The sequence below is a fragment of the Octopus bimaculoides genome, chromosome 3 (genome assembly GCF_046866305.1).
Source record: "Octopus bimaculoides isolate indiv1 chromosome 3, ASM4686630v1, whole genome shotgun sequence".
NCBI lineage: Eukaryota > Metazoa > Mollusca > Cephalopoda > Octopoda > Octopodidae > Octopus > Octopus bimaculoides.
The window spans coordinates 99,366,222-99,394,214 of record NC_142930.1 but is presented as its reverse complement, the minus strand read 5'-3'; the positions used below and the strand labels follow the sequence as shown (position 1 = coordinate 99,394,214).

General features: G+C 40.8%; 1 protein-coding gene and 1 long non-coding RNA gene across 2 annotated transcripts in view; one reads left to right on the top strand and one right to left on the bottom strand.

Moving 5' to 3' along the window:
- The window catches only part of LOC149136638 (uncharacterized), a 205,240-nt gene that overhangs the window by 160,440 nt on the left and 16,807 nt on the right, over positions 1 to 27,993 (top strand). The gene's annotated exons all lie outside the window — the stretch shown is intronic.
- On the bottom strand, positions 18,679 to 20,951 carry LOC149136639 (uncharacterized). Its single transcript, XM_089348334.1, has one exon. It carries the CDS (start codon positions 19,699 to 19,701, stop codon positions 18,715 to 18,717), a length of 987 nt encoding a protein of 328 aa, XP_089204460.1. The 5' UTR covers positions 19,702 to 20,951; the 3' UTR covers positions 18,679 to 18,714.

Sequence of the window (27,993 nt, the reverse complement as noted above, 5' to 3'; positions counted from 1 at the left end):
TCTAAGTTCAAGTCTACAATGCTATTCATGTACATCCAACGACTATACATACCATGAAGAGGACGTGGTAGAGAAACATTGACAGAACAGTTTCATGGGGCTGATAGCAATGTTACTATGTTTCTGTTTCTCAAGAAAGCCTGATATGATTTTTGTGAATTATGATCGTACAAGGAATAGTAAATCGGTTATAACTGTTGCAGTAGGATTCTCCATAAAGTCCAAAATGAAAATAGTTAAAAGAGAGGACTAAAGGGAAATTGACACATGTTATTGCCGAGAATGTGTGATGATGGGATCCAATGGCCCAGTCTTCAGCAATATGTTAGGACTATTTATTAAAAATAGACGACATACGTGAAATAAAAATGCTTCAACAAGAAATTGAAACCTGGTCGTGGACTCTGAAATGAATATATATTTGCAATAATCTGTTTTAGGAGCACAAAATATTACACAAAAATAAATGAAATGAATAACTAAACAGATAAATAAATTTTGAAACTTCTTTTCACCCCCTTCAATGAATCCTAAATTCAATTAAAAGACTGCTTCAAGTTTTGATTAAGAAATGTAACGCATGCGAAGCAAAAGTTTTCGCTGATATCACAGTGCAGATTGAAAAAGCAAACATTTCTTACGAATGCAGGCGACCAGAAATTTGCAAACAGGGAACGACTGGTTATAACAATCAGTGCTTAACTAATACTCTATTTCATCAACCCCCAAAAGGATTAAAGGCAAAATAGGATAACAGTCAAAACCATCGATCCCTATATTTCATTGGTATTTTATTTTATCGATTTCGGAAGGATGAAAGGTGAAGTTAAAGTCGGTGAGATTTGAATTTAGAACGCAAAGTTGGAAGCGGTTCTCAATGATTCATGAATTCTGGTATCGGCACGAGTTCACATATTTCAGATGATTGGTACGGTATCTTATCGGCCTAAGAAATCTGAAGGGCAAAGTCGACTTTAGTGGAACTAAAAATGTAAAGGAACGTTTTTGATGAAAATGTTTGATGAAAAATGTTTGATGAAAATGTTTAATGAAAATGTTTGATGAAAATTTTGATGAAAATTTTCGATCAAAAATTTCGATGAAAATTTTCATGAAATTTTTGATGAAAATTTTTGATCAAACTTTTGATGAAAATTTTTTATCAAAATTTTGATGAAAATGTTTGATAGAAATGTTTGATGAAAATTATTGATGAAAATTTTGATGAAAATTTTCATCAAAAATTTTGATTGAAATTTTTTCATCAAAATTTTTGATGGAAATTTTTGGTGAAAATCTCTTGCTTCTCTCTCTCCCTCGCTCCACTCTCTCTCTCGCTCCTCTCTCTATCTCAATCCTTTCTCTCTCTCACTCCTCTCTCTCACTCTCGCTCCTCTCTCTCACTCTCGCTCCTCTCTCTCACTCTCGCTCCTCTCTCTCGTCCTCCGCTCATCTTGCTCCTCTTTCTCTCGCTCCTCTCTCTCTCGCTCCTCTCTCCCTCGCCTCTCTCTCTCTGCGCTCTCTCTCGCTCCTCTCTCTCTCTCTCGCTATTCTCTCTCTCACGCTCCTCTCTCTCTCGCTCGTCTCTCTCTTGCTCCTCTCTCTTGCTCCTCTCTCTCTCTCTTTCTCTCTCTCTCTTTCTCTCTCTCTCTCTCTCTCTCGCTCTATCTGTGTCTCTCTGACTTTCTGTCTCTGTCTCTGTCTCTCTCTCTCTCTCGCTCAATCTCTGACCCTCTGTCTGTCTGTCTCTCTCTCCCTCTCTCTCACTCTCCCTCTATCTCTGTCTCTGTCTCTCTCTCTCTCTCACTCTATTTCTGTCTCTCTGTCTCTCTCTCACTATCTCTATCTCTATGTCTCTGTCTCTCTGTCTTTCTGTCTATCAATCTCTCTCCTTCTCTCTCTCACTCTTTTTCTCCATCTTTGCCTCTCTCTCTCTCTCTCTCCCTCGCTCTATCTCTCTCACGAGCACTATCTCACTCTTGCCATATCTCTCTCTCTGTCTCCCTCTTTCTCTCTCACTCTCTCTCTCTCTCGCTTTATCTCTGTCTCTGTCTCTGTCTGTCTGTCTCTGTCTCTCTCTCTCTCTCGACCACTATCTCACTCTTGCCCTCTCTCTCTCGCTCTACTCTCTGTCTTGCTTCTCTCTCTCTCTCGCTCCTCTTTCTCTCTCGCTCTTCTGTCCCTCTGGCTCCTCTCTCTCTGGCTCCTCTCTCTCACGCCGCTCTCTGTCTCTCTCCCGCTCTCTCTCTCTCTCGCTCTCTCCCACTATCTCTCTCTATCTATCTCACTCTCTCTCCCTGCCTCTCACGCTCTATCTCTGTCTGTCTGTCTCTCTCTCTCTCGCATTATCTCTGTCTCTCTCTTTCTCTTTCTCACGCTCTATCTTTCTCTCGATATATCCCTGTCCCTCTCTCTCTCGCGCTCTATCTCTGTCTCTGTCTGTCTCTCTCTCTATCTCTCGCACTCCCTCTCTTTCTCTCGCTCGCACTATGTCTCTCTCTCGCACTATCACTGTCTCTCTTTTTCTCTTTCACTCTCTTCCCCTCCCTCTCGCTTTATCTCTGTCTCTCTCTCTCTTGCTCTCTCTCTCTCTCGCACTATCTCAGTTTCTTTGTCTCTCTCTCTCCCTCTCGCTCTCTCTCTCTCTCTCTCTCTCTCTCTCTCGAGAGAGAGAGAGAGAGAGACAGACAGACAGACAGACAGAGCGAGAAAGAGAGAGAGAGAGGGAGAGATAGATAGATAAAGAGAGAGCGAGAAAGAGATAGTGCGATAGAGAGAGAGGGAGAGGGAGAGAGAAAGAGAGAGAGAGACAGAGAGAGAGAGACAGAGACAGAGACAGAGATAGTGCGAGAGAGAGAAAGGGAGAGGGAGAGAGGGAGAGGGAGAGAGAGAGAGGGAGAGAGAGAGACGGAGAGAGAGAGACGGAGAGGGAGATACAGAGAAGGACAGAGATAGTGGGAGAGAGAGAGAGACAGAGATAGAGACAGACACAGAGATAGATCGAGAGAGAGAGTAAGAGTGAGAGAGAGACAGAGAGGGACAGAGATATAGCGAGAGATAAAGAGAGGGAGGGACAGAGAAACAGAGAGTGATTGAGACTGAGAGAGAGAGAGACATGAATATTTTTGCTCAAAATTTTTGATGAAAATTTTAATAAAAATTTTTGGTGATAATTTTTCTCTCTTTTCTCTCACTCGCTCCTCGCTCGCTTTCGCTACTCTCTCTCTCTCTCACTACTCTCTGTTTCCCTTCTCTCTCTCTTGCTCCTCACTCCCTCTCTCTCTCGTCTCGCTCCTCTCTCTCTCTCGCTCTTCCTCTCTCGCTCCTCTCTTTCTCTCGATCTTCTCTCTCACTCGCTCCACTCTCTCTCTCGCTCCTCCCTCTCTCACTCCTTTCACTCTCTCGCTCCTCTCTCTCTCTCTCTCTCTCTCTCTCTCTCACTCCTCTTTCTTTCTTCCTCCTCTCTCTTTTCCGCCTCTCCCTCTTGCCGCTCTCTCTCTCTCGCTCCTCTCTCTCTCTTGCTCCTCTCTCTTTTGCTCCTCTATCTCTTGCTCCTCTCTCTCTCGCTATTGTCAATCTCGCTCCACTCTCTCTCTCGCTCCACTCTCTCTGTCGCTCCACTCTCTCTCTCGCTCCACTCTCTCTCTCGCTCCACTCTCTCTCTCGCTCCACTCTCTCTCTCGCTCCTCTCTCTCTCTCTCTCGCTCCTCTCTCTCTCTCTCACTCCTCTTTCTTTCTTCCTCCTCTCTCTTTTCCGCCTCTCCCTCTTGCCGCCCTCTCTCTCTCGCTCCTCTCTCTCTCTTGCTCCTCTCTCTTTTGCTCTTCTCTCTCTCGCTATTGTCAATCTCGCTCCACTCTCTCTCTCGCTCCACTCTCTCTCTCGCTCCACTCTCTCTCTCGCTCCACTCTCTCTCTCGCTCCACTCTCTCTCTCGCTCCTCTTTCTATCTCAGTCCTTTCTCTCTCTCGCTCCTCTCTCTCGTCATCCGCTCACTCTTGCTCCTCTCTCTCTCTCTCTCTCGCTCTATCTCTGTCTCACTGTCTATCACTCTCTGTCTCTCTCTCTGTCCGTCTCTCTCTCTCTCTGTCTGTCTCTCTCTCTCTGTCTGTCTCTCTCTCTCTCTCTATCTCACTCTCTCTCTCACTATCTCTATCTTTCTGTCTCTGTCTCTCTCTCTCCCTCTCTCTCTCTCTCTCTCTCGCTCTCTCTGTTTCTCTGTCTCTCAATCTCTCTCCTTCTCTCTCTCAATCTTTCTCTCCATTTTTGTCTCTCTCTCTCTCCCTCGCTCTATCTCTGTCTCTGTATCTCTCTCACTCTCTCTCTGTCTCTCTCTCTCTTTGTCTCTCTGTTTCTTCTCTGTCTCTCTGTTTCTCTCTCTCTGTCTCTCTCTCTCTCTCGCTCTCTCTCTGTCTCTCTCTCTCTCGACCACTATCTCACTCTTGCCCTCTTTCTCCCTCTCTCTGTCTCTGTCTCCCTCTTTCTCTCTTTCTCTCTTTCTCTCTCTCTCTCTCCGCTCTCTCTCTTGCTCCGCTCTCTCTCTCGCTCTTCTCTCTCTCTTGCTCCTCTACCTTTCTCGCTCCTCTATCTTTCTCGCTCTTCTTTCTCTCTCTCGCTCCTCTCTCTCTCTTGCTCCTCTCTCTCTCGCACCTCTTTCTCCTTCTCGATCCCCTCTCTGTCTATCAGCCGAGTCTATCGTGAATATTGCCGCGCCTCCTTCTTTTAAACGGGAAGGAAGAGCTATTTTCATCGTACTTGTGGCTATGGCGAAAGAATGTGTATGGTGGACGCGTCTGAAAGGTCTAGAGACAAAGACTTTCCTCTCTGGGCAATTTCTCAACTTCTTCAAGTATCATCTGAAGAGGAAGATGAGAGTAGAAAGGGAAGTCTTGTCTTGTGGATGCTTCAAAAAAAGATGGGTGAATGAAGCAAGGATGGTACGTGTGAATGACGGAGCCACCTTGAGCATAACACTATAAAGGAGTAAAAAAAAAATCCAGTCAAAAAACAAAAAGGCAAAAGAGAGTCACTTACTGTTATAGTTTCTGCAATGACAATATGGACCAAGGTTACCGTGGTCTTTTCCGTAGGCTTTTCTTTCCACGGCTAAACCTAAACTGTCCTCCCCTCTTTTTACACGAGAACATTACTGTGATACACGATCCCGATTGATCGCTTTTTTTTTTCTCTCTAACCCTAACCCTAACCCTAACCCTAACCTTGAACCTAACATAGCACTAACCCTATAGTTAGAAAGATAAATATATGGATATCCATATATCTATAGTTCTATCTATTTATATATCTCCCTATTGATCGTCTTTTTTTTTCTCTCGGTCCCTTTTGATCGAACTCCCCCTTTTTTCCTTCGTAGGATCCCTTTTAATCGACACCCACCCCTACATTTTTTTCTCTTCCTCCCCCCTCCTAAAAAGAGAAGCTATACATTGTATTCGTCCCATCTTTGTTGAGCCCTGTGTGGCTAACAAAAGAAATGTATCCTTCTATCTATCCTTATACCTATTGTTCTCTCTATCCATATATCTATCGTTCTAACCCTAACCCTAATCCTAACCCTAACACTAACCCTAACCCTAACCTTAAACCTAACCTAGCACTAACCCTATAGTTAGAACGATTAATATATGGATATCCATATATTTATAATTCTATCTATCTATCTATCTATCCATATATATCTATCGTTCTAAACCTAACCCTAACCCTAACATTAAACCTAACCTAGCACTAACCCTATAGTTAGAACGATTAATATATGGATATCCATATATCTGTCTATCTATCTATCTATCTATCTATCTACTGACGGACGTGCTGTCACATCGGCTGCAGAAGTAAACCTCTTTTTGACCTTCTATTGCCCACATTTTGTTGGAATTTTTTAATGTTTTTGTTGCGAAGCACCTAGGCTTCATTTCTGTGTATTTTGAAAGGCAGGAATTGACCCCCAGGGGCAGTTTCGGCCCTCGCAAAATACAAAAATTTCCTTCTCGACATCTGAAAAATGTCGAGAAACACAATTTTGGAACGCTTGTCTTGTTGTTTTGATGAGCATTTCCCGAGGCTTCAGACGCCAGAAGAGAAAAAAGAACAGAGTAGCGCGTGCTCACACAGTGACAGGAACGCAGTTGCTGTAAACGTCACAAAGACGGCGATTACAGCTACTAACAGCCCTCTCTTTGAACCCGGCAGTACCAACACCAACATAAACAAAAATATTCCAAAGGACATGTCCGCCAGCACAGCAAAAACAAATTTCACCGATGCTATAAAGGAAAAAAGGAAAATAGTGACATTCACACAACAACAAATTAAAAACACAAAATCCCTTCTTACGAAAGAAGGCGATGATGTTAAAATAAATATACCAAAAGAAATTATAGGACAAAAAAACAAAAAATGCATCATTTATAAACGGGTAAACACAAAAACCAGACGTGCAGAAAATTTTATGTGCTTTCAACCCGTATGGGCTCATCAAGAGCATGTCACGTGGGGACGGAAATTTGCCACGGTACAGGTACGCTTCATAAATGAAAATTTAGCGAAGCAATTTTCGACACTCTCTCTCCACACAGATAACTTGATGAAGATACCGAGTTATCTTGGACAGAGAGTGACCAAAATAATTATAAAGAACGTGCCATCAGAAGTGGACACCCAATGGGTAGTATCGGCCGTATGCCTCGAAATGGAGGAGGCAAATATTTTGGAGATTACGGTCGTAGAGGAAAAGAAGTGGGGGGGATCTGGAAATCCTTCTCCACATCACGGAGGAGGCTTCACGGAAGATTCCTCCAAACATTAGACTGGCGGAGGACCACAAGCTGTATGTGGTGGTAGAGGGCAGGCGGCCTCGCTGTTACTTATGCAACAGCGAGGCACATCTGAAAAAGGACTGCCCACTGGCCGCTAAACAAAAACAACAACAACAACAACAACAACAGAAGCAACTACCAAATACCCCCAACAGAAAAACTTTACTACCAACACCACCACCAACACAAAAAACAACAACAGAAATATCACATATCACATACACCACACACAAATAAGAAGCAGCCAACACCAACAAAAACAGCAACACAAACACTCACAGAAACACACACAGACGCACAAAATTTGCCGTTACCTCTTTCTGACTCCTCAGAACTCTCATCGGATGAGGAGAGTGGGGAGGAGTGGCAAATAGCTACGAAAGGAAAGAGGAAGCGCAGTAAGAAGAAAACAAAACAAAATGCAAACACAAACAAAGCAGGGAGATTCACAACTCCCGAAAATACTCCTAACACCAATAATAATATGCAAAAAACAATGCTCACAGCGATAAATACTACCAACACAGAGTTGATGAAATACATCAACTCAAAAACAAACATTACAAACAATGACATTAAAACAAACAATCATCCACTTACAACACCGCCAAAACACATACAGATATACCATATTACACCAGCATTGCACCACAAAATAAAATCCCTCTACCCTAATGCAGTAGGGGGATGCAAAAAATATTTATGCAAAAAATTGTATAATAGCCTCCTTGGTGAAAAACCCAAGGAGGAGACAAAACTTGCAAACAGTAAGTAGTTCGCTTTTCCTTTCCTTTTGTGCTTTAAAGCACACGTATAAATAGAATCATGGTGAAGATTGGTTGTGTGAATGTGCGTGGCTTGGGGTCCCCTTGGAAACAAGGGTACCTCTTAAATGACATCAAGTCACACAATTTGGATATCATAGCCACTGGTGAGACCAGACTCCATGAACTGCGGGCCCTAAAGTTCATGTTTGGCGGACAATTTAACATTTATTTTCCTCCCTGTCTGCCAAGGATGGGCGGTAGTGGCACGGCGGTTCTTTTTCGCAGGAGTCTGGATCGCCAAGTAAAGATGATATTTACGGACCCGGAGGGGAGACTGGTTGTCCTAGATGTGGACGGCAGCGATGGAGGCGCTTTTCGGCTGCTGGCAGTTTATGTGCCTCCTTTAACAGGTCGGTCGGACTTCTTTCGACGTCTAGAAGTATTCCTGGGAACGTCTCGTCCCTTACTTTTAGTGGGGGGTTGGAATGCTACCTTGGACAGGCATCTAGACTACGTGGGGAGTGACAAAACTAGAAGGGGATGCAAAGGCCTCAGAGACCTGCTCAGACGCTTCCAGTTGTCTGACAGGTACCGACTCGACCACCCAAATGTGCCAACGTGGACTTGGAGCAACCGCATTGGGTCGTCGAGATCGTATCTACATAGGATAGTGTGTAGGACAAGAGATAGAGATAGTTTAGGATGTCCACAATTCTACATAGTCAGCTACACGGATCACAAACTTGTGACGTGTACGCTAGACTTAGATAAGGCACATAGGCAGGGTCCCGGTTACTGGAAACTAAACGCGTCTTTCCCGTCGAGACAGGTTTTCAGAGACCGGATTAGCACGTTAGTAAAGAGGGCTTTGACGGGAGCCATCGTCAACAACAAATGGTGGTTTGCCCTCAAGAGAGCAGTAAGGGCGGAAGCAATAAGGTATAGCAGGGCACTAGCTGTAGAGAGGAACATAGTAGAGGGGGAGCTAGTGATAAAGTTAGAAGAGGCATTGCGAAGTGGCATCGCATCCAACGTTTTAGCGGCGAGGTTGGCCCTCGACCAACACTTCAATGCTAAACTAGAAGGGTGTGCTGTCAGGGCAAGGATGCGTGCTCTGAGGAATGAAGGTGTTGGAGCCGCACGAGAGGCCCGGGTGGCGGAGGCGCAGCGGGGTAACAGAGCCACCATCCGGTCTCTGGTAGACGAACAGGGTCGCGAATTGCTCGAGCCGAGCAAGATGTGCGAGGCGTTTCAGCGGCATTTTGCACGATTGTTCGGGAGGAGTGGCGAGCGAGAAGGCAGGGTGGACTTTAGTGCCTACCTGCACAGCTTGCCACGACTCTCGGCAAGAGAGGCGGAGTGCTGCGAAGGGGTCATCACGGCGGAGGAGGTGAGGGACGCGATGGCGGGTTGCTCGACAGACAAATCTCCGGGTTTGGATGGTCTGCCCTACGAGCTTTACCAGACTTGTTTGGAGACGTCTTGGCGGCCGTGTACTGCAACTGGCAGCAGAACGGGAGCATTCCCAGTTTTGTGAGCCGAGGAGCGGTAACGCTGCTGAAGAAAGATCAAAACAAGGGGGACGCCATAGATAACTTTAGGCCCATCACTCTGCTCAATGCAGACTTGAAAATTTTGGCCAAGGTGTTAGCCAAGCGGTTGGCGCTTGTCATCGAGAAACTGGTCGGCACGGAGCAGACGTGCGCTGTGCCGGGCCGGAGCATCCATGACAACCTCCATCTGATGCGCTACATCATAGAGAGGGTAGTTAAGGAACCTGGCATGGGTGGGGCCCTGATCAATTTAGATCAATCTAAAGCTTTCGATAGGGTGGACCATCGATACTTGGAAGCCGTCCTCGAAGCGGCCGGTTTCGGTCTCGTTTTCCGCGGCTGGATGGCTGCCTTGTACACAGGCATCCGTTCGGTTGTTCGCGTCAATGGACGTCTATCGAGACCCTTCAACATTGCACGTTCGGTTCGTCAGGGATGCCCCCTGTCGCCGCTCCTGTACGTATTGACTCTCGAGCCACTTCTGCGGAAGCTGGCGACGCTGAGGGGCATCCTGCGAGATCTGGGGTGCGGGACGAGCGTGTCGGCATACGCGGACGACGTCACCGTCATAGCGTCTAGCCACGAGCACATCGAGCTTGTCGGCGAGACGCTGAAAGACTACGAAGCGGAGACGGGAGCGAAAATCAACCGGGATAAGTCGGTGGGTTTGCTGCTCGGCACCTGGAGAAGCAAGTCCATACCGTCCGGCAGCGCCTCAGTAGTGGGTCGCTGGACGGACGGTCCGGTCAAGTTGCTCGGAGTCTGGTTCGGTCCGGACCTGCAAACGGAGAAGAACTGGGACGAGATAACGAGTAGGGTGGCCACTCTCTGCCGGCAATGGTCCGAGAGGAAGCTGTCCCTAAAAGGTCGGGTGGAGGTGGCGAACGCGTACATCGCGTCCGTCATCGAATACCGCCTGACCGTCGTGCCTTGTCCCGATCGCGCCATCACCGAAATGGAGAGCATCCTCTTCCGCTTTTTGCGGAAAGGAAGCGTTCCGATGGTGAGGCGATCCGTTTGTTGCCAACACCCGCTGAAAGGAGGGCTGGGCATGCCGTGGTTGATGATGCGCAGACATGCGCTGAGACTGCGACATCTCCGGCTCTACGTAGACGACGGTGAGCAGGTGTGGTCGCCGTTTGTGCGACGCGCATTCCCGCAGCTCGTCTCCATGAGCGAGCTGCAGTCGTGGATCAAAGAGAGGCCGAGGAATGGCGAATGGCACCGTGAGTGTCGCGTTGCTCTGCAACAACTTTGCCGTCCCGGGTCGACCTTGAGCGGCTGCATCACGACGAAGTCATTCTATAGGGGATTAGTGGAGGGCAGGTACGACGACGAACTCGGGGCGAACCTGGGCGTCGACGAGGAATACCTGACCCGCCTCATCAACTTTTTCAAGTATCACTTGAAAAGGAAGGTGAGAGTAGAGAGGCAAGTGTTGTCTAGCAAATGTTTCCACAAAAGATGGATACATGTAGCAAGAATGGCACGTATGACCGACGAAGCCACCTTGACCATGATTCTATAAAACGTTTAAAATTTTGTAAACAGAGAGTTACTTACGTTTCTTGCATAAATAAAAGGAATTTTATTTAACAAATTGTGACACTAAGGACCGAGGTTACCGTGGTCTTTTCCGTAGGTTTTTCTTTCCACGGATAACCTCCCCATTTATTGGGAAATTCTTGTAATATTTTCATTTTTTTTTCTTTTTTTTGTACATACCCCAAACGTTTTCGCGATGCCTTTTCATCGTTATGCCCATTTTATTTTTTTACTTTATTTTCGTCCCCATCGAAAAGAAAAACTCTACATTTGTATTTTGTCCCCTCTATGTCAATCGATTTGTAGATGCACTCCTCACCCGGAATTCGGCTTATGAGCTGGTCATTGATAGCACTGACAGCTACATTTTTGGGGGCAAGGATAGTTCTTTCACTGAGCCAGAATAGAATGAAATTGAAATATATAATAAAATAAACAAAATTAAGAATGCAGACTCTCTACGTAAGAAATATGCTACAAAACCCTGTTTTTGAAACTATATCTAATGTTTAAGAAGAAAAAAAAGCATTTTACATTTTCAGCCTCGGAAATCCACTACCCCCACACACATTGATCTTTTCACCATCTATTTTTCAATGTACCGGGAAAATACGGAGATTAAGAATATGGAAAACATTTTTTCACTCTTCGTAAGAAATATAACAGTCAAGTAAAGAATTTAAACAAAAAAGCAAACAAAAACTAAGAAACCAAATGTGCTAGTTGCTAATTACATCGTCATTAGGTTTTATTTTCTAATTGAATGAACCAACATACAGAGATGAAAAATAAGGAAAACATTTTTAAATCTCAAATTTACCAAGTACAGGTAAATTTTTAGATAAGAAAAAAATAAATGGAACACTGACAAATTGTTACATACCTCGTTGTTTCATTGTTGTTAAAGAAATGGATGGCGAAAAATCGCCGAAGACACTTGTTACAGAAAAGGCTGATATTAAGGGCTCGTACCGGCGTGAAATATAAACAAAACTCTTTCGCTCCCAAAGTAGCATGTGTGTGAATGAGAGAAAGATGAACGATATAAAATAAATAAATGATTTAAAGTAAATATATTTTAATTGTTGTGTGAGAAAGTATATATAATCTCATTATAAAATATATTGTCTTTCAAAAACATTGAACCTATATCTCATGTTTAAGAATAAAAAAAAGAAAATTGACATTTAAATTTTTGATGAACGCTGACAGAGAGCGCGCTCTCCCTCTCTATCTCTCTCCCTCCCTTACACACGTTTATCTCTCTTTCTTTCTTTCTCTCTCTCTCCCTGTCTCACACACACAGCAACATTACACACACACACATGCTGCTCTCTCACACTAACAAAAGAACTTCACATACACACCACACTTTCTGTCTCGCATACTCACTATAAAAAGATAGCGTCTATTTCTTTTTGGCAACATGTGTTTTGCGTGTAATGTTGCTGTGTGTGTGAGAGAAGGAGAGAAAGAAAGAAAGAAAGACAGAGAGAGAGATAACTGGCATGTGTGTGTAAGGGAGGGAGAGAGAGAGAGAGAAGGTATATTTTCTTACCACACAACTGTTAAGAAATAGCCGCCCTCTCCTACTTTTTTTTTTGTCAGAGTCTGGCAAACAAAATTGTATCTCTCCTTCACCCTCCCTCTCACAAACATACAATTTTTCTCTCTCTCTCTCACTCTCTCTCGCCTTCACGCGCGTACGCACAGATTTGACTTCGCCATGTCAACAAACTTCAAAATAGGTAAAAGTTATCGATACGCGGGTGCCTCTGAGAGAAAAATTTCGCTAAAATACACATAGTCATGACACATCACCTAAAATTGGACCGACATGCGTGCTAATTTGTGGTCGTGCATAAACCACATTCACGTACACACACAAACATCTTCTGTTTTATAGATATTGATATATATATATATATATATATATATATATATATATATATATATATATATACTAGCAGAGATACCCGGCGTTGCCCCTGTTACATGCAATTGAAGGATGAGACTTTTCTCTTATATTTCCTGTAAGGAACTGGAATAGATATGATTCGAATTTCATCAAAATTGCACATGAGGGTTCTTTCCCTCTTTACACACCCTAAAAAAATTCTAATCATGAGACATGTATCCCATACTATTAATCTTTATGCACATATTCCAAAATTTCAGTCTTCTGGAACCTGTAAAAAGGATTTTGCTCCTGAAAAATGAAGCTCATGGAGCTCTAAAATGTGGGAATGAAGGCCCCTATTGGGGGTGGGTGTGTTAATGTCAACCAGAGAAGTTGAATTGTGGGGAATGTTTTTAACTTTGGTCTTATAGTATACCTGTATATATGTGAGAGTATAGTTTCACATTAATAGTTTCAGTATGAAATTGAAAGTATTAAAGTGAAGGTATATGAAATTACAGTAGCGACATGTTATTGTTTCACTTTTGAAATGTAATACTGAAATAGTGGAATAGTTTCAGTGTGAAAGTGAAAGTATCTGACATTACAGTAGAGAGATGTTATTGTTTCACTTTTGACACATAATACTGAAATATTGGAGGAGATATGATATTGGTGTGGGCTCGAACTATGCAAGAAGTTAAAAATTGTTTTGGCCTAAGACACTACATGGACCCTAAGTAAGGCATGTGTTAATTTCAAATGACATTTGTTGTGTAGTTCTCGAGTTTTATGGATTCACACAGACACATATTCTCATCTTTATATATCTGATATTTATGCGCATATTCAAAAATTCTAGTGTTATGGACCCTGTAAAAAGGATTTTGCTCATGAAGAATGGAGCTCTTGGAGCTGAAAAATGTAGAAGTTAAGGCCCCTATTGTGGGTGGGTGTGTTAATGTCAAGCAGAGAAGTTGAATTATTGGGAATGTTTTTAACTTGGGTGTAATATGTATTGTTTGAATTTCTTTGAAATAGGAAATATATATATGTTCACTGGGTTTGTAAAAGAGAGTAAAGCTACAGGAAACCAAAAGACGAATGATCACGATAATCAGTCGGCTACCCGAGCGTAGTCGTTATTACTCCCTAATGTAGGATTCCTCACCATACAGGTGACAGGCACATCTGTAAGATGCATTACGGATCTATAGCAACTGGAAGGACATGACCCAATTGAAATAAGAACGTGTGACGTTTGGAGTAAAGGGAAATGAAAGTGTCGCCTCTGGAGTTTGCAAATGACCACCATACCGATAGGTAACTGCAGAAAAAATTTACAATCAATAAATGTCTTAGAACAACCAGTCACTCATCTGGGAAGGCCTTGAAATCAATGTTACCAACTGGGGACTATGTATGACCCAGTGATAATAAAAAGTGGAGGCAAAGATGCGTCTCATTTTCTTGACAATCTATGCACCACATTGCAGAAATCACAATGTAAGTATATCTGAAAAGATAGTCTTACACTGTTGTACCGTTGAATTACAAATAATGCTCATCCGTTATGTTCGGGTGACCCTATAGGTTCCAATAGTACAACTGTATTCGTCTTTGCTTAGGAAAAATGACTAAATTGTGGGTGTGAAGTCCCCATGAAGGGGTCTTTGTGACTTCTAAGAAGAAATTTTAGAAATATTACTTTATTTGTGTGTAATCTGTATGGTTAAAATTTCATTAGCATCAAAAATATATGAATTTTCATGGTGGTTATGGCCGTTATGCCTTGAATATAATTTCTAAATTTCATAAAGATCCATTCAGTACTTTTTACGTAGTTTTGGATAAAAAAACAAATGACTAATGTGTGCGTTTGTGTGTATGTGTGTGTGTGTGTGAGTGTATATATGTATAGATATCTGTATGCATGTATATATGTGTATATATGTGTACATATTACATGTACATCTATATATACATCTACACATATGTATACATATACATGTATGCATATAGATCTATATCTCTATATATATCTATACATATACGTGTACATATACGTGTACATATACGTGTACATATACATCTATATGTATACATATACATCTCTCTCTCTGAAACCATTAAAGTGAAAGTATCTGTCATTATAGTATCGAAATGTGATTGTTTCAGTTAGTGGAATAGTTTCATTTTTAAAGTGAAAGTATTTGACATGAGTGTTTTTGTTTCACTTTTGACACGTAATGCTTAAATAGTGGAGGAGATATTATGTTGCCGTGGGCTCGAACTCTGCAAGAAGTTAAACAATTTTTTTTTTTTACTAAAATACAACCGGGACCCTAAGTAAGGCACGTGTAAAATTTGAAGGAAATTGGTTGTGTAGTTCTCGAGTTTTAGGTAAACACACACACACAGACAGACAGACAGACAGACACAGACAGACACACATTCTCATTTTTAGATAGATAGATAGATAGATAGATAGATAGATAGATAGATAGATATTTGCATATACATTTTAAATAAATTTCCGCGTGGTGGTGTAGATAGCGACAGTAGAGTCGGAAGCAGTGATGGTGGTGGTGATGGTGTGGTGATTGCATTGCTGTTGTGATTGTGAGAGTGGTGGTGATAAGAGTGTTGTTGTTACTGTTGCTGTTGATATTACAGTCCTGGTGCCAGGACTGTAATTGCTGTTTAATTCGATTATTCGGTACCTTGGTGGCCATTTCTACATCACTTCACATGTCATACATAATTACATCACAGCCAATTACATCATTTCCTTCACAGTGTCAGACTTTTCCTACCTCATCTTTACAACGGTATCATTAGCACCGTAGTGAACTTATATGCACACAAGGGTTACACAGGCATATAAACACACACACACACACACAAACACACACACACACACACACACACACACACAGACAGGCATGCACGTTCGCACACACACGACAATACATACGTATAAACATTCATATACTTGCGCTAACCTATATTTTTATACATACATATTTATATATAAGTCTGAGTGTATGTATGTATGTATGTATGTATGTATATGAAATGCATGTACTTATGTAAGTACTATATTGGTACATGCATACTCACTAGATATGTTTGTAGATATTTCTATATGCCAACCAAAGCCTTGTGAGTGGATTTGGTAGACAGAAACTGAAAGAAGCCCGTCGTATATATGTATATGTATATATATATATATGTGTGCTTGTGTGTCTGTCCCCCCAACATCACTTGACAACCGATGCTGGTGTGTTTACGTCCCTGTAACTTAGCGGTTCGGCAAAAGAGGCCGATAGAATAAGTACTAGGCTTACAAAGAATAAGTCCGGAGGTCGATTTGCTCGACTAAAGGCGGTGCTCCAGCATGGTCGCAGTAAAATGACTGAAACAAGTAAAAGAGTAAAGAGTATGTCATTGTTTAATCCACTTATGGCCAAAATGTAGCCCGTGCGACATTCTCAATGGTGCACCTAACAAAAAATAACCATGAATTTTTCCAGCACAATCGTGATATATTCCACTCAAGTCTTTTTCGATCGACTCCTGGAGGAAGTGGATAGGAAACGTGAATGTGTGGTGAGAAGTTGACTTCCCATTCACATTGTTCCGGGTTCAGTCACGTTGCGTGGCACCTTGGCCAAGTGTCTTTCACTATAGCCTCAGGCCGACCGAAGCCTTGTGTGTGAATTTAGGTGACGGAAACTGAAAGAAGACCGTCGTGTGTATATATACATATATATATATATATATATATATATATATATATATAGAGAGAGAGAGAGAGAGAGAGAGAGAGAGAGAGAGAGAGAGAGAGAGAGAGAGAGAGAGAGAGAGAGAGAGGGGGAAGAGAGAGATACACGTATGTATGTGTATGTCTATGTGTGTTTTTGCTCCCCCTACCGCTTGACAACCGGTCTTGGTTTGTTTACGTCCCCGTGACTTAGCAGTTCGGCAAAAGATTAAGTACTAGCATATCTATCAGTCTGCTGTCCATGCTGGCCAATTGTAGCTTGCACGGTGTACTCCTGTGGATATGTAATTAATCTCTACTTCGATACCTAGGCTCAGTTTGAACTCAGATCACAAGGAACCGGAATTATGCCAAAGCGCTTTTCTTCCAACGCTGGGACGTTTCCACCAATTCACTGCTCTGGACTGGGATTTTATTTATCGTCTCCAGTAGAATGAAAGGCAAAGTTGACCTCTGTATGATTTGAACCCAGAGCGAATAATATACAGCATTCTGTACAATGCTTCAATAACTTTGTAAATTTACTGTATGATATATGCCAAAGATCTGTTATTTTTCTCGTTGTTTATTGGTGACAAAATTTGCAAGTAATATGTGCACAGGAGAATGTACACTGATCTTTTACATATATATGGGTCGCTGTTTAAGAAAGGTGAATTCGGGCTTAACGTCATAGAACAGTATGCACTCCATCACTGATCGTGTATAAAAAAATATCTGCTTGCCGTGATACTTAGATGAGTAATCTCATCTGAAGGAGGTTTGTGAGAAATTAAAAAGGAATCGGACAAATTATGTTTAACAAAAGGATGGTTTTGAGCTTTTATAAACTTGTTCAACACCGTAGTGAAGAAAGAAGAATTTTATGAATGCAAACTGTATTTTGTCTTCCCATTTTTAAAGATTGTAGCAAGAATATTTGGCAGTCCCAAACACCAGTCCACAGCCTAGAAATCGAACCAAGAACACTGTATCCGATGCAAAAATAACTAAACAACATGGGCGCGAGTTGCTCGATTATTGATGACGTCAGCGAGCACTAACTACTCGGATCTCTGGTAAAAATAGATCTCATTAACGATTCCATCGATTGGCGCCGTTTTCTCTTTGAAATAAATAGCTATATATGGATATGCATTTCTACTAACCAGTAGCGTCCGTAAAAGTGTAGTGGCGCGCGCTTTAAGTCAGTCAGCTACGAGTGTGGTTATAACAATTAAGATCAATGAAAGATAGTGATGACGACGGCACAGCTAAAATCACCGAACTGCTGGAATCACACGACAAAGACTGTTCTGTTTTTCTCGACACTCAAAAATATTACAGACTGGTATAAACATTCTTCAGTCGTTTACTCTTTTACTTGTTTCAGTCATTTGACTGTGGCCATGCTGGAGCACCACCTTTAGTCGAGCAAATCGACCCCAGGACTTATTCTTTGTAAGCCTAGTACTTATTCTATCGGTCTCTTTTGCCGAACCGCTAAGTTACGAGGACCTAAACACACCAGCATCGGTTGTCAAGCGATGTTGGGGGGACAAACACAGACACACAAACATGCACACGCTCATACATACATACATACATACATATATATATATATTTATATATATATTTATATATATATACGACGGGCTTCTTTCAGTTTTCGTCTACCAAATCCACTCACAAGGCTTTGGTCGGCCCGAGGCTATAGTAGAAGACACTTGCCCAAGGTGCCACGCAGTGGGACTGAACCCGGAACCATGTGGTTGGTAAGCAAGCTACTTTATTTCATTTCAATTTGCCATAAAGGCAGTACACAGAGAGTAGCTACGGGCTGGACAAAAAACATTAATGAGATGAAATGGATGATAAATATGATGGTATAATGAGAGAAAGCAAAAGCCGCCCGCCGAACTTTGCTTTTCTATAACACTGTTCTTTATAAAATTAAATTTTCACATTGAGGCTATGAACCTCGTACATAAAAAGTCATAAATTAAGGCATTTGCCTCTTACGATTTTTCATTACACAATATGAGGCACTCGTCCTCTTAGGTTTTTTCGCCCGATATAGCCTTCGCTTCCTTCAAGCAAAACGATGGGTCTGGGTCGGGCCACTTTTCAATACTGAATTCGCCGAGGGGGAAGGAATTCACCAACACACTTATGTGACTACTCGACATGACCTCCGCAGACACCTGCGGAGGCCAGTCCGGATCCCTAGTACAGGTGAGGACTCCCTCCCTCCGACGCCTCCTTTTATTCACAAATTTCTGCAGGGCCCCTCCCTTTCGGAATAGGATTAGCCGATCCTTTTCCTCACAGGGTGAGCCCACAGCTTCTACTGTCGGTGGCACAATTCCCGCCGACCTGCTTTCCTCCGTTGGTGGCACAATTCCCACCAACGGAGTGTCGGGACACGCCGGCGGTGCACTATCGAGCACCGGCCGTACATCGTTCTTTTTTTCTTTTTCTTTGGGGCCATTGGAGTAGGGCGTACTTTCGCCTTTGCCGGAAGGTCCTCCTCCTCCCCCACGATTTTCGGTGGGCAACCATTGTTACCCACCTTCTTCCTTTTTTTTCCTTTTTTCGAGGAGGTTTCCACCTCCTCGACTTCCTCCGTCTCTCCCTCCACTGGGGGAGCGGGGGGAACAACATTTGTTAACTGTTCCAGGACCTTACTCTGGTCCTGGGGACAGTCTTTCTTGATATGACCGGGCTTCCGACACCGGTGGCACTTGGGTTTACGTCCCTCAAGAATTACCGGATATTTCTGGCCGGCCATCCTCAAAAAATCCGGAAATACCAGATCCCTGGCTGATTGGGTCCACAGGGTCAAAACTGCTTTTGCCCCAACCCAATCAGCAGTAGGTAAAATTTTCACATTTAAGAGCTTTGCTCCACTGCCACCAAGACCCCGTCGGATAGTATCCTCTATCCAATCAGGTTCTATACCGGGTGGCAGCCCACAGATCCAAGCCCTAGTTAATTTCTTCCCACAGTATGTGGGAAGAAACAGAATTTTTTCCCCTTCTAAGGGCTGGCTCACAAACTTGCGAGCCACCTCAGGGGTGTCAAATAGCAACCTATCCGTCGCATATTTTACACCCCTTGCCATAAACTTAATAGTTGGCAGATATTCTGCCAACTCTTTTTCAATTTCAATTTTGGGAAAGACCGTAATGGTGTCGAGTAACCTAGAGTAGGTCCGTAACATCACCGTTCTTTCCCTGAAATCATTTAACCACTTCTTGGGTGGGATAATATCCCACTCCACAGCAGAGGCCTTATTTTTCTTTGTTCTCTGCCATGATAAAAATGTCCACATAAAAATTAAACAACGAAAAATTTTAAAAACAGGCAAAAAGAGAAAACTGTTAAAAAAGGCGGAAGAAATAAAATAAACAGTTCGTACTAAAATCAGTTAATAAAAGAAGGAGAAAGGAAATACAACAGTTCAGAAAGAATAAATAAAATATAAAGTTCCAGGCAGAATAACAAATTTTCAGGCCACAACGGTACTCCGGCCCGATTTGATCTCGGCTCCGCTGCAGTCGTCACTTTGCTGGTAAAAATTAAATCCTTTGCGTAGTTCCACGTGGTGTAGTTCAAAGCAAGAGGAAGACTTTTCTTTAAATTTATTAGCTTTCAAAACTTGGTTTGAAAACAATAAATTCCTTTTCTTTTTTAAACAAAGTTCACAATATTCATTTGTAGTTCTCAATTCACGGCTTGAAAACAACAAACATTTACAAACCAAGTTCACAATTTTTGGAGGAGTGATACCTCCAAAACACTCTTCTCGCCGCTAAGTGAGACATTAAGTACAACCACAGGCAGACAAATGCGTGGAATTCAGTGGAGATTTCTTGTTCGACATAAATATAAATAAATACGAGCAACAAACCCCCACTAAATCCCAAAAAACACAAAAGTCTTACCTGTAGTTGTACGTCAAAAATTCACGACGCTGGCATTCAGCGACGTGAAGCCGGAGCGACAATAAACACGTCCTTTCGGTAAGCAACACTACTTACCACACAGCCACTCCTGCGTTGATCGTGATATTTGTACATTGTTTTGTTTAACGTTAATTTTCATAGTTAAAATTTCAAAAAAGAATCCGTGTTCTAGCATTCATCAATATCAACCAAATTCTTTCAACCCAAAACGAATACCTTATCGTCACAAGATGAGGAAAGCGGAATAATGACGGAATCGTTAGAGCGTCGGAAAAATTATTGAATGGTATTTGTTCCTTATACATTTTGAGTTCAAATCCCAACTTTACTTTTCATCCTTTCACGGTCGATAAAATAAAGTATCAGTTAAGTACTGGGATCTTTTTTAAAACGGAGGCCACATTTTTCATTAACGAAACACTTTGAAACTTGGAACACTGATAGAATGTGTCATATAAAACATCTTTTTCTCTTAGTCTTCTTAAAAAAAAAAAGAAATCCATAAATTATTCCATGTTAAAGTTGTCGTATTTCTGTAATTTCAACCAATCACTGACGTCCATTCAGCCGATATACATTAAATGCCGACTACATAAACAAACGATTCTGAAACAATTAACCCTAACTCTAACCCTAACCCTAGGGTTAGGGTTAGGGTTAAAGCAAATTTAAAATGAAAAAAGCAAATAAAACGAAGGTGTGGAGATTAAATACGCTTTACATCGCTTAATCAGCCAAAGGAGTAAATCTAAACAACTGAATACTTGTCAGTGATTGGTTGAAATTATCGAAATAAGACAATTTTTTACATGAAATAAATTCGAATACAAAAATATTTTTCTGTTCTATAACACAAAATAGATAAGTATACGAAGTTTGAAAGTCTTTCGGTACCAAAAACACTACGTAAAACATTAATGAAAAATGTGGTCCCCGTTTTAAAAAAGATCCAAGTACTGAAGTCGGTGGTATCAAATGAACACTTCCGGGGTTGCAGGTGGCTATGTGCCAGTTTGAGAATCACTAACTTAGGTGGCTTCTTGTGATCACTTCAAGGACTGACATAAGTCTTGGCCTTTTAGAAATAACAACCAAGTCTCTCTCGAGTCACACTTTAAGGTCTGCAAAAAATATTAAGGACATATGCGGTAAAAAAAAAATCTCTGCTTACATTATGCTTGATAAAATAAAAACGGTGCTGGAGAACCTTAAATCAAAGTAAGCTAAACGATAGCATCTGTATTGTTGGGATATATACACAGATAGAAAGAAAGATTTGCCTTTCATCCCTCTGCAAGTTGATAAATAAAGAAGCAGTTATTTGAGATGCAATGGCGGTTAAATAGTGGGTGCACATGTATATGAATTAATGAATGTGTATGTGAATGTATATTTTTTTATTTGTTTCAGTCATTTGACTGCGGCCATGCTGGAGCACCGCCTTTAATCGAACAAATTGACCCCAGGACTTATTCTTTGAAAGCCTAGTACTTATTCTATCGGTCACTTTTGCCGAACCGCTAATTTACGGGGACGTAAACACACTAACATCGACTGTCAACGATGGAGGAAGGGACAAACACAGACACACAAGCATATAGGTATACACACACACATATATATATACATATACGCTGGCCTCTTTCAGTTTCCGTCTACCAAATCCACTCACAAGACTTTGGTTTCCCCGAGGCTATAGTGGAAGACACTTGCCAAAGTGTCATGCAGTGGGACTGAACACGGAACCATGTGGTCGGGAAGCAAGCTTCTTATTTCTTTACTGTCCACAAGGGGCTACACACAGAGGGGACAAACAAGGACAGACAAACGGATTAAGCCGATTACATCGACCCCAGTGCGTAACTAGTACTTAATTTATCGACCCTGAAAGGATGAAAGGCAAAGTTAACCTCGGCGGAATTTGAACTCAGAACGTAACTGCCGACGAAATACCGCTAAGCATTTCATCCAGCGTGCTAACGTTTCAGCCAGCTTGCCGCCTTACCCCACAGCCACTTCTGCGCCTATATATGTATGTATATATGTATGTATGTATGTGCGCGTGTGCGTGTGTGTGTGTGTCTTTGTGTCTGTCTGTCCCCTACCACAACTTGACAACTGGTGTTGGTGCATTCACGTCCCCGTAAACTAGCGGCTAGGTAAAAGAGACCGATAGAATAAGTACCAGGCTTTAAAAAATAAGCTCTGGGTTCGATGTGTTCGACTAAAAACCCTTCAAGGTGGTGCTCCAGGAAGGCTACAGTCAAATAAAAAATAAAAGAGTAAATGCATATGCGCACGCACGCACGCACACATACATACATACACTCACTCACATCCACAGCACACACACACACACACACACACACACACACATACACACATATATATATATATATATATATATATATATATATATATATATATCACGTGGGGGATAATATTCATATACTACCATACTCGTGTCGTCAAAAACGGTCACAATTTTATTAATGATAAAAAAAAATGGTGCATCAGAACAATGATAGAAAGCATTCGTAAATGTCAGCAATAGATTAAATATATGAATTCAACCAGAGCTGTACACGTGACCGACTTAGATTTGACTCAAACTTCTTTTGACAATACCTCTATATGCATAAGGAAAACATACATAATTTTAGGGTCCAATTACTAAGGGTTTCAAAGATATGTCCCACCAAAATTTAAGGGCCACGTCCCTAGTGAAGCGCGAATGTCAATTTATACAGATTTTGGTGTTGAATATCTTAAAAAGTAACCATAGTATTTGACTAAAAGTGGTTACCCCGGGTGATCTGTACCCAGCATGTTAGAATCTGCTATCAGAATTGCTCTATTCACCTTCATTTTCAAGTAATGAATTTCATAGTAGATTCGCGAGCACACTTTTGGCGTTATGCACGACAGTCCTCTAAATTCAAAATATTAACACGCATCAATACGTAAATGTATGGTAATCATTTTGCATTCAATTTTACTACGTAATTTGGCTACATTTGAATATGAATTTAGAAGCGGCACTACTGTGCATTGTTAGCTCTTGTGACAGAAAGTTGGCCACGAAACACTATCGAAACATTTGATGTAAGTGCGGAGATCACAGTAACTGAGGAAAGAAAAGGGTATTTTGGCTGATCCTAACCCAAAGACTGGCGGGAAAGCACTTGCTTCTGACGTCACGGAACCGATATTACAATTCTATGAATCGAAGGAATATTCACGTGTTTGCCTGAGTAAAAAGGAACTTGTTACTGTAAAGGAGAACGGAGAAAAGTCCACCGGCCAAAACAGCCATTGCTTCTGAATCTGCATGAACTTTTTATGGAATACAGGACGAAGTACCCTGCAGATAAGGTAGGCTTTTCGAAGTTTTGTGACTTGCAACCGAAATGGTGTCTTCCAGTTACTGCCTCAGGCATGCTGTCAAAATATATCTGTGAGCAACACCAAAATGCAAAACTTATCGCCAATACCATTCCTGGTAGTCACGACTACAAAGATTTGCTTGGCAAAATGACCTGTTCCGTGAGCAATTGTGATTGTATGTTGCTCCTATGTGAATCATGTCCTACGAAGATTGCCTTTGAACAATATTTGTTCGATGTATTTTCATCACATGACTTTGACAGCGACGATTTAATAACGTACAAACAGTGGACACATGTGGACCGGACAGCCCTCTTATGCCTAATTTCCCCAGTGAATGACTTTATTCAAACTTCGGGCAGTGTATTTGATTCTCTATAACTGCACCATTTCATAGCAAAGGCTCAATCTAGTTTCGTTAGTCACCAGAAATATAATCTGACATCAAATCAAGTGTTGTTGGACTTTGCAGAGAATTATAGTTTTGTAGTGCAGAACGAGGTGCAAGTGTTTCATTGGAACAATGGCCAAGCAACTATTTACCCATTCGTTATCTACTAGAAGACCGGTGGAAAGCTGCAATGTACTTCAATCTGTGTTATATCTGATTGCTTGAAACATGACACCACCACAGTTCATGCCTTTATTACGAGGGTGATATCGCATATAAAAAAACTTTAATTCATAAACAAGTTCCTGTACAGATCAGTCCTCAAATTGAAGAAACTCTGCAGAAGTTTGCTTCTATTAGACATTTTGGCCCCATGGAGGCCCTTGAAGGCTGATTACTTTTTTTATTTCCGCCCATGAAATGGTTCGTATTTTAAATGCCAATAACTTGAAAATGAATGGAAATAGAGCAATTGATAATAGATTCTGACATACTGGGTACAGATCACTCGAGATAGCCAATTATAGTCAGATACTATGATTACTTTTAAAGATATTTTGAGCACCAAAATCTGTATAAATTGACTTTCGCTCTCCACGAGGGGCGTGGCTCTCAAATTTTGGCGGTGCATATCTTTGAAACCCTTAGGAACTGGACCCTAAATTTATGCAGGTGTTCCTTATGCATATATAGGTATTGCCAAAATAAATTTGAGCCAAATCTGAGTTGGTCACGTGTACAGCACTGGTTGAATTCGTAAGCCTATTGGCATATATTTCCTCCATTGTTGACATTTATGAATGTTTTCTATCATTGTTCTGATGCGCCATTTTTTTAATCATTAATAAAATTGTCAACATTTTTTACGACACAGCTGTGCTACTATGTGTATATCAAGTACATGTATATGAATGTATGCACGTATGTGTCTATATGAATGTATGCACGAACGTATGCATGTATGTGTATGTGTGTGTATACATCCTTGTAAAGATGACAAACCCAAAGATAATCGACGTTCTCCTGCTTATATGGCTTTCTTAAAGATGTCATCTTAACATAATATATATATATATAAGGTATTTTTGAAGTAACAACTCTTGTTCGTATATGCTAAAATTCAAGGGCCTAAAGGAACCAACATTTAAGAAAATTTTATTTTCGTATTGGGGAACATATATCTCTATCATAAGTAACCTGTGTAGTTTTATATATTTTGTAGTTAATGAAAATATGTTCATAATTAATCATCTGCTGGGGGTCATTTGAATAACTGAATAACTAAAATTAATTCACGTTTGGTGTCGGAGCATATAACCTCATTTTTAACCTTCGTAACTTAATGTTGCAATAGAATAAATAAATCAATCCACAAACGTACGAGATGGATTGTGTAGCTGGGATGGGGACGGTAGGGGCGGTCCCCCCACCCCGGGAGTACTTTTGGGTCTATTGTAGGCAATATGTGTTTTTTGTGGAGTCCGAGAGCGGCAAATGAATGGGCCGCCCCGGGCGACACACACTCTGGCTACGCTAGTGTGTAATTTCCACACATGGCGTGCAAATTGCACGCCATGAAAACAATATTAATCGAAGATCCTCTTCCTATAATTAATTTGTAGCATGTCATTTCTCTCTGGAATCGAACTTGAAACTCCTCATGTCCAAATAGAGTGCTGCCCGGCCAGCAATTCCACTAAGTTGCCTTCAAGCACTAAACTACTGGCTCAAAACGCCTTCTACGTTCATTTCTAGCCAATGATATCGTGTCATGGTTTGATGGCCAACTGTCATTTAGATCAAAGCCCTAGCTGATATCTGTTTTACGCACGAAATGGCAATAAAACATTCTAAAAGCTATTTTTTAAAAACCTTTTATGCCAATTTAAAGCTTTTTCTTTTTTTTTTAATAAATTCTTGGAACTTGATTTCTCTTTAGAAATCGTCTTACCTGCTATAAGACCCCATGTCCGTTGGCAACGCGGTTAAAAGACAATTCTCTCACTCACCTTCATTCTCAATTCTTTCTCTCTCACATGCTCACAAACGGAGAGAGGAACAATCATGCTCTGTTGAGTCATTCTAACTAGACTTTCCCATTTAGTACATTTTATCAGTACACTTATATTCAGTTTTATTAACGAGGATAAAGTTTATGGTGATTTAACATGCAGCCTTCAAACACTTGTGTTTCACAACAATGCATCCTTCTATCAAGTTAAAAACTTTATGGAACAGCGTAGTCTTCAGAGGAAAAAAACCCTTAAGTGTCGTTAATATAACGTGCCTGCGAACTGGATGAACTGGACAAAACATAATGTATTAAAGGGTACATGTGAAGTAGAGAACTGTGTTAAATACAAACAGAATGAACGAATTCATGATGCCTTTTTTGTGCGCGGTCAAAAATTTCATTACAGAAGTGTGTAGAAACCATTTATGTTTGGAAGTGCCAAGCAAGTGCTTCTCATGTTGTTAGTTTTTGTGATAAACAGTAGATATTTACAATTTTTACCGTGTAGCATGTAAGAATTACTTTATAGATAAGCTGATAAATCTTGGTGAATCTAGAATCATTGTCTAAATCGATGAATCGTGATTTCCACAGAAACAAAACACTATAGGGGTGTACACCACACAAACATCTTTGATATTTTGGTAGTGATATATCAACGTCGTCATCATTGGGATACATGCAAATGTTGAAATAACACAACGCTAACACGCTGTTGCTAGCATTTATGTACCATAAAACTAACTGTGAATAATGATAAATGGCAGGCGTATGTAAATGTTGAAAAACAGTTTCAGTTAACTCAAAAGACGGCAAATCATTCTTTGTGCTTGGTTAATAAAAATACAAGGGCGCATGCACAAACAATAGAAGGCTATTGGAGTATAATAAAATCCTATATTAAAGGAGGGCACAGTTGCAAAAGTGGCTTTTTATGCCCAGGGTTATATATATGGCATGAAAAGCATTGCTGTATGTAATGTTCTTTGTAGTACAATTGTTGAACAATACAGTTTATCAAAAATGTTATCAATGAGCCTTTTCAATGAGATTGTGCACGTATGCAAAATCAAAAATAAAAACGATGATATAAACATTAATAATGAAATATTGTTTTCGTTCCTAAATTATCAATTTTCTGTGTAATATCTTTTTATAGTGTTTATACTTATAAGAGGTTTCTGCGGTTTGTTTTGTTGTTAGTTATCATTATAGGACATTATAGGTGGGGGTGGGTGGGGCTTGTCAACTTTGTAAGCTTCTATATCTGTATATAAGTATAACTTTCACTGATGTATATTTAAAAGTATATAAAGGTATATGTACATGTAAAGGTATATGTACATGTAAAGATATATATATATATATATATATATATATAGATATATATATATATATATATATATATATATATATGTAAAGATATATATATATATATGTAAAGATATATATATATATATGTAAAGATATATATATATATATATAAATATATATATATATATATATAAATATATATATATATATATAAATATATATATATATATATAACTAAAATACTGATAAACTGGCACTTTTGAGCAAACCTTATGATATTTATTAAACCTCACCCAAGAACACCCACAAACACACACACACACACATTGAACAGTCAGGTTTTTGTCACTCTTGCTGTTGGAAATGCGAAGAAATACGTGGTTTGCTGTTGGAAAACTGATAACCAACGACACAGAATTCATGGTGAAAAAGTAATTTTATAAAAATAAAGCTAAGTAAATATATAGATGTTTCGTGAAACATGCATTAGAACATGCATGCTATAAAACTAATTAAAACGATAAAAGGGAGAGAAAAAAGATCAGATATTGA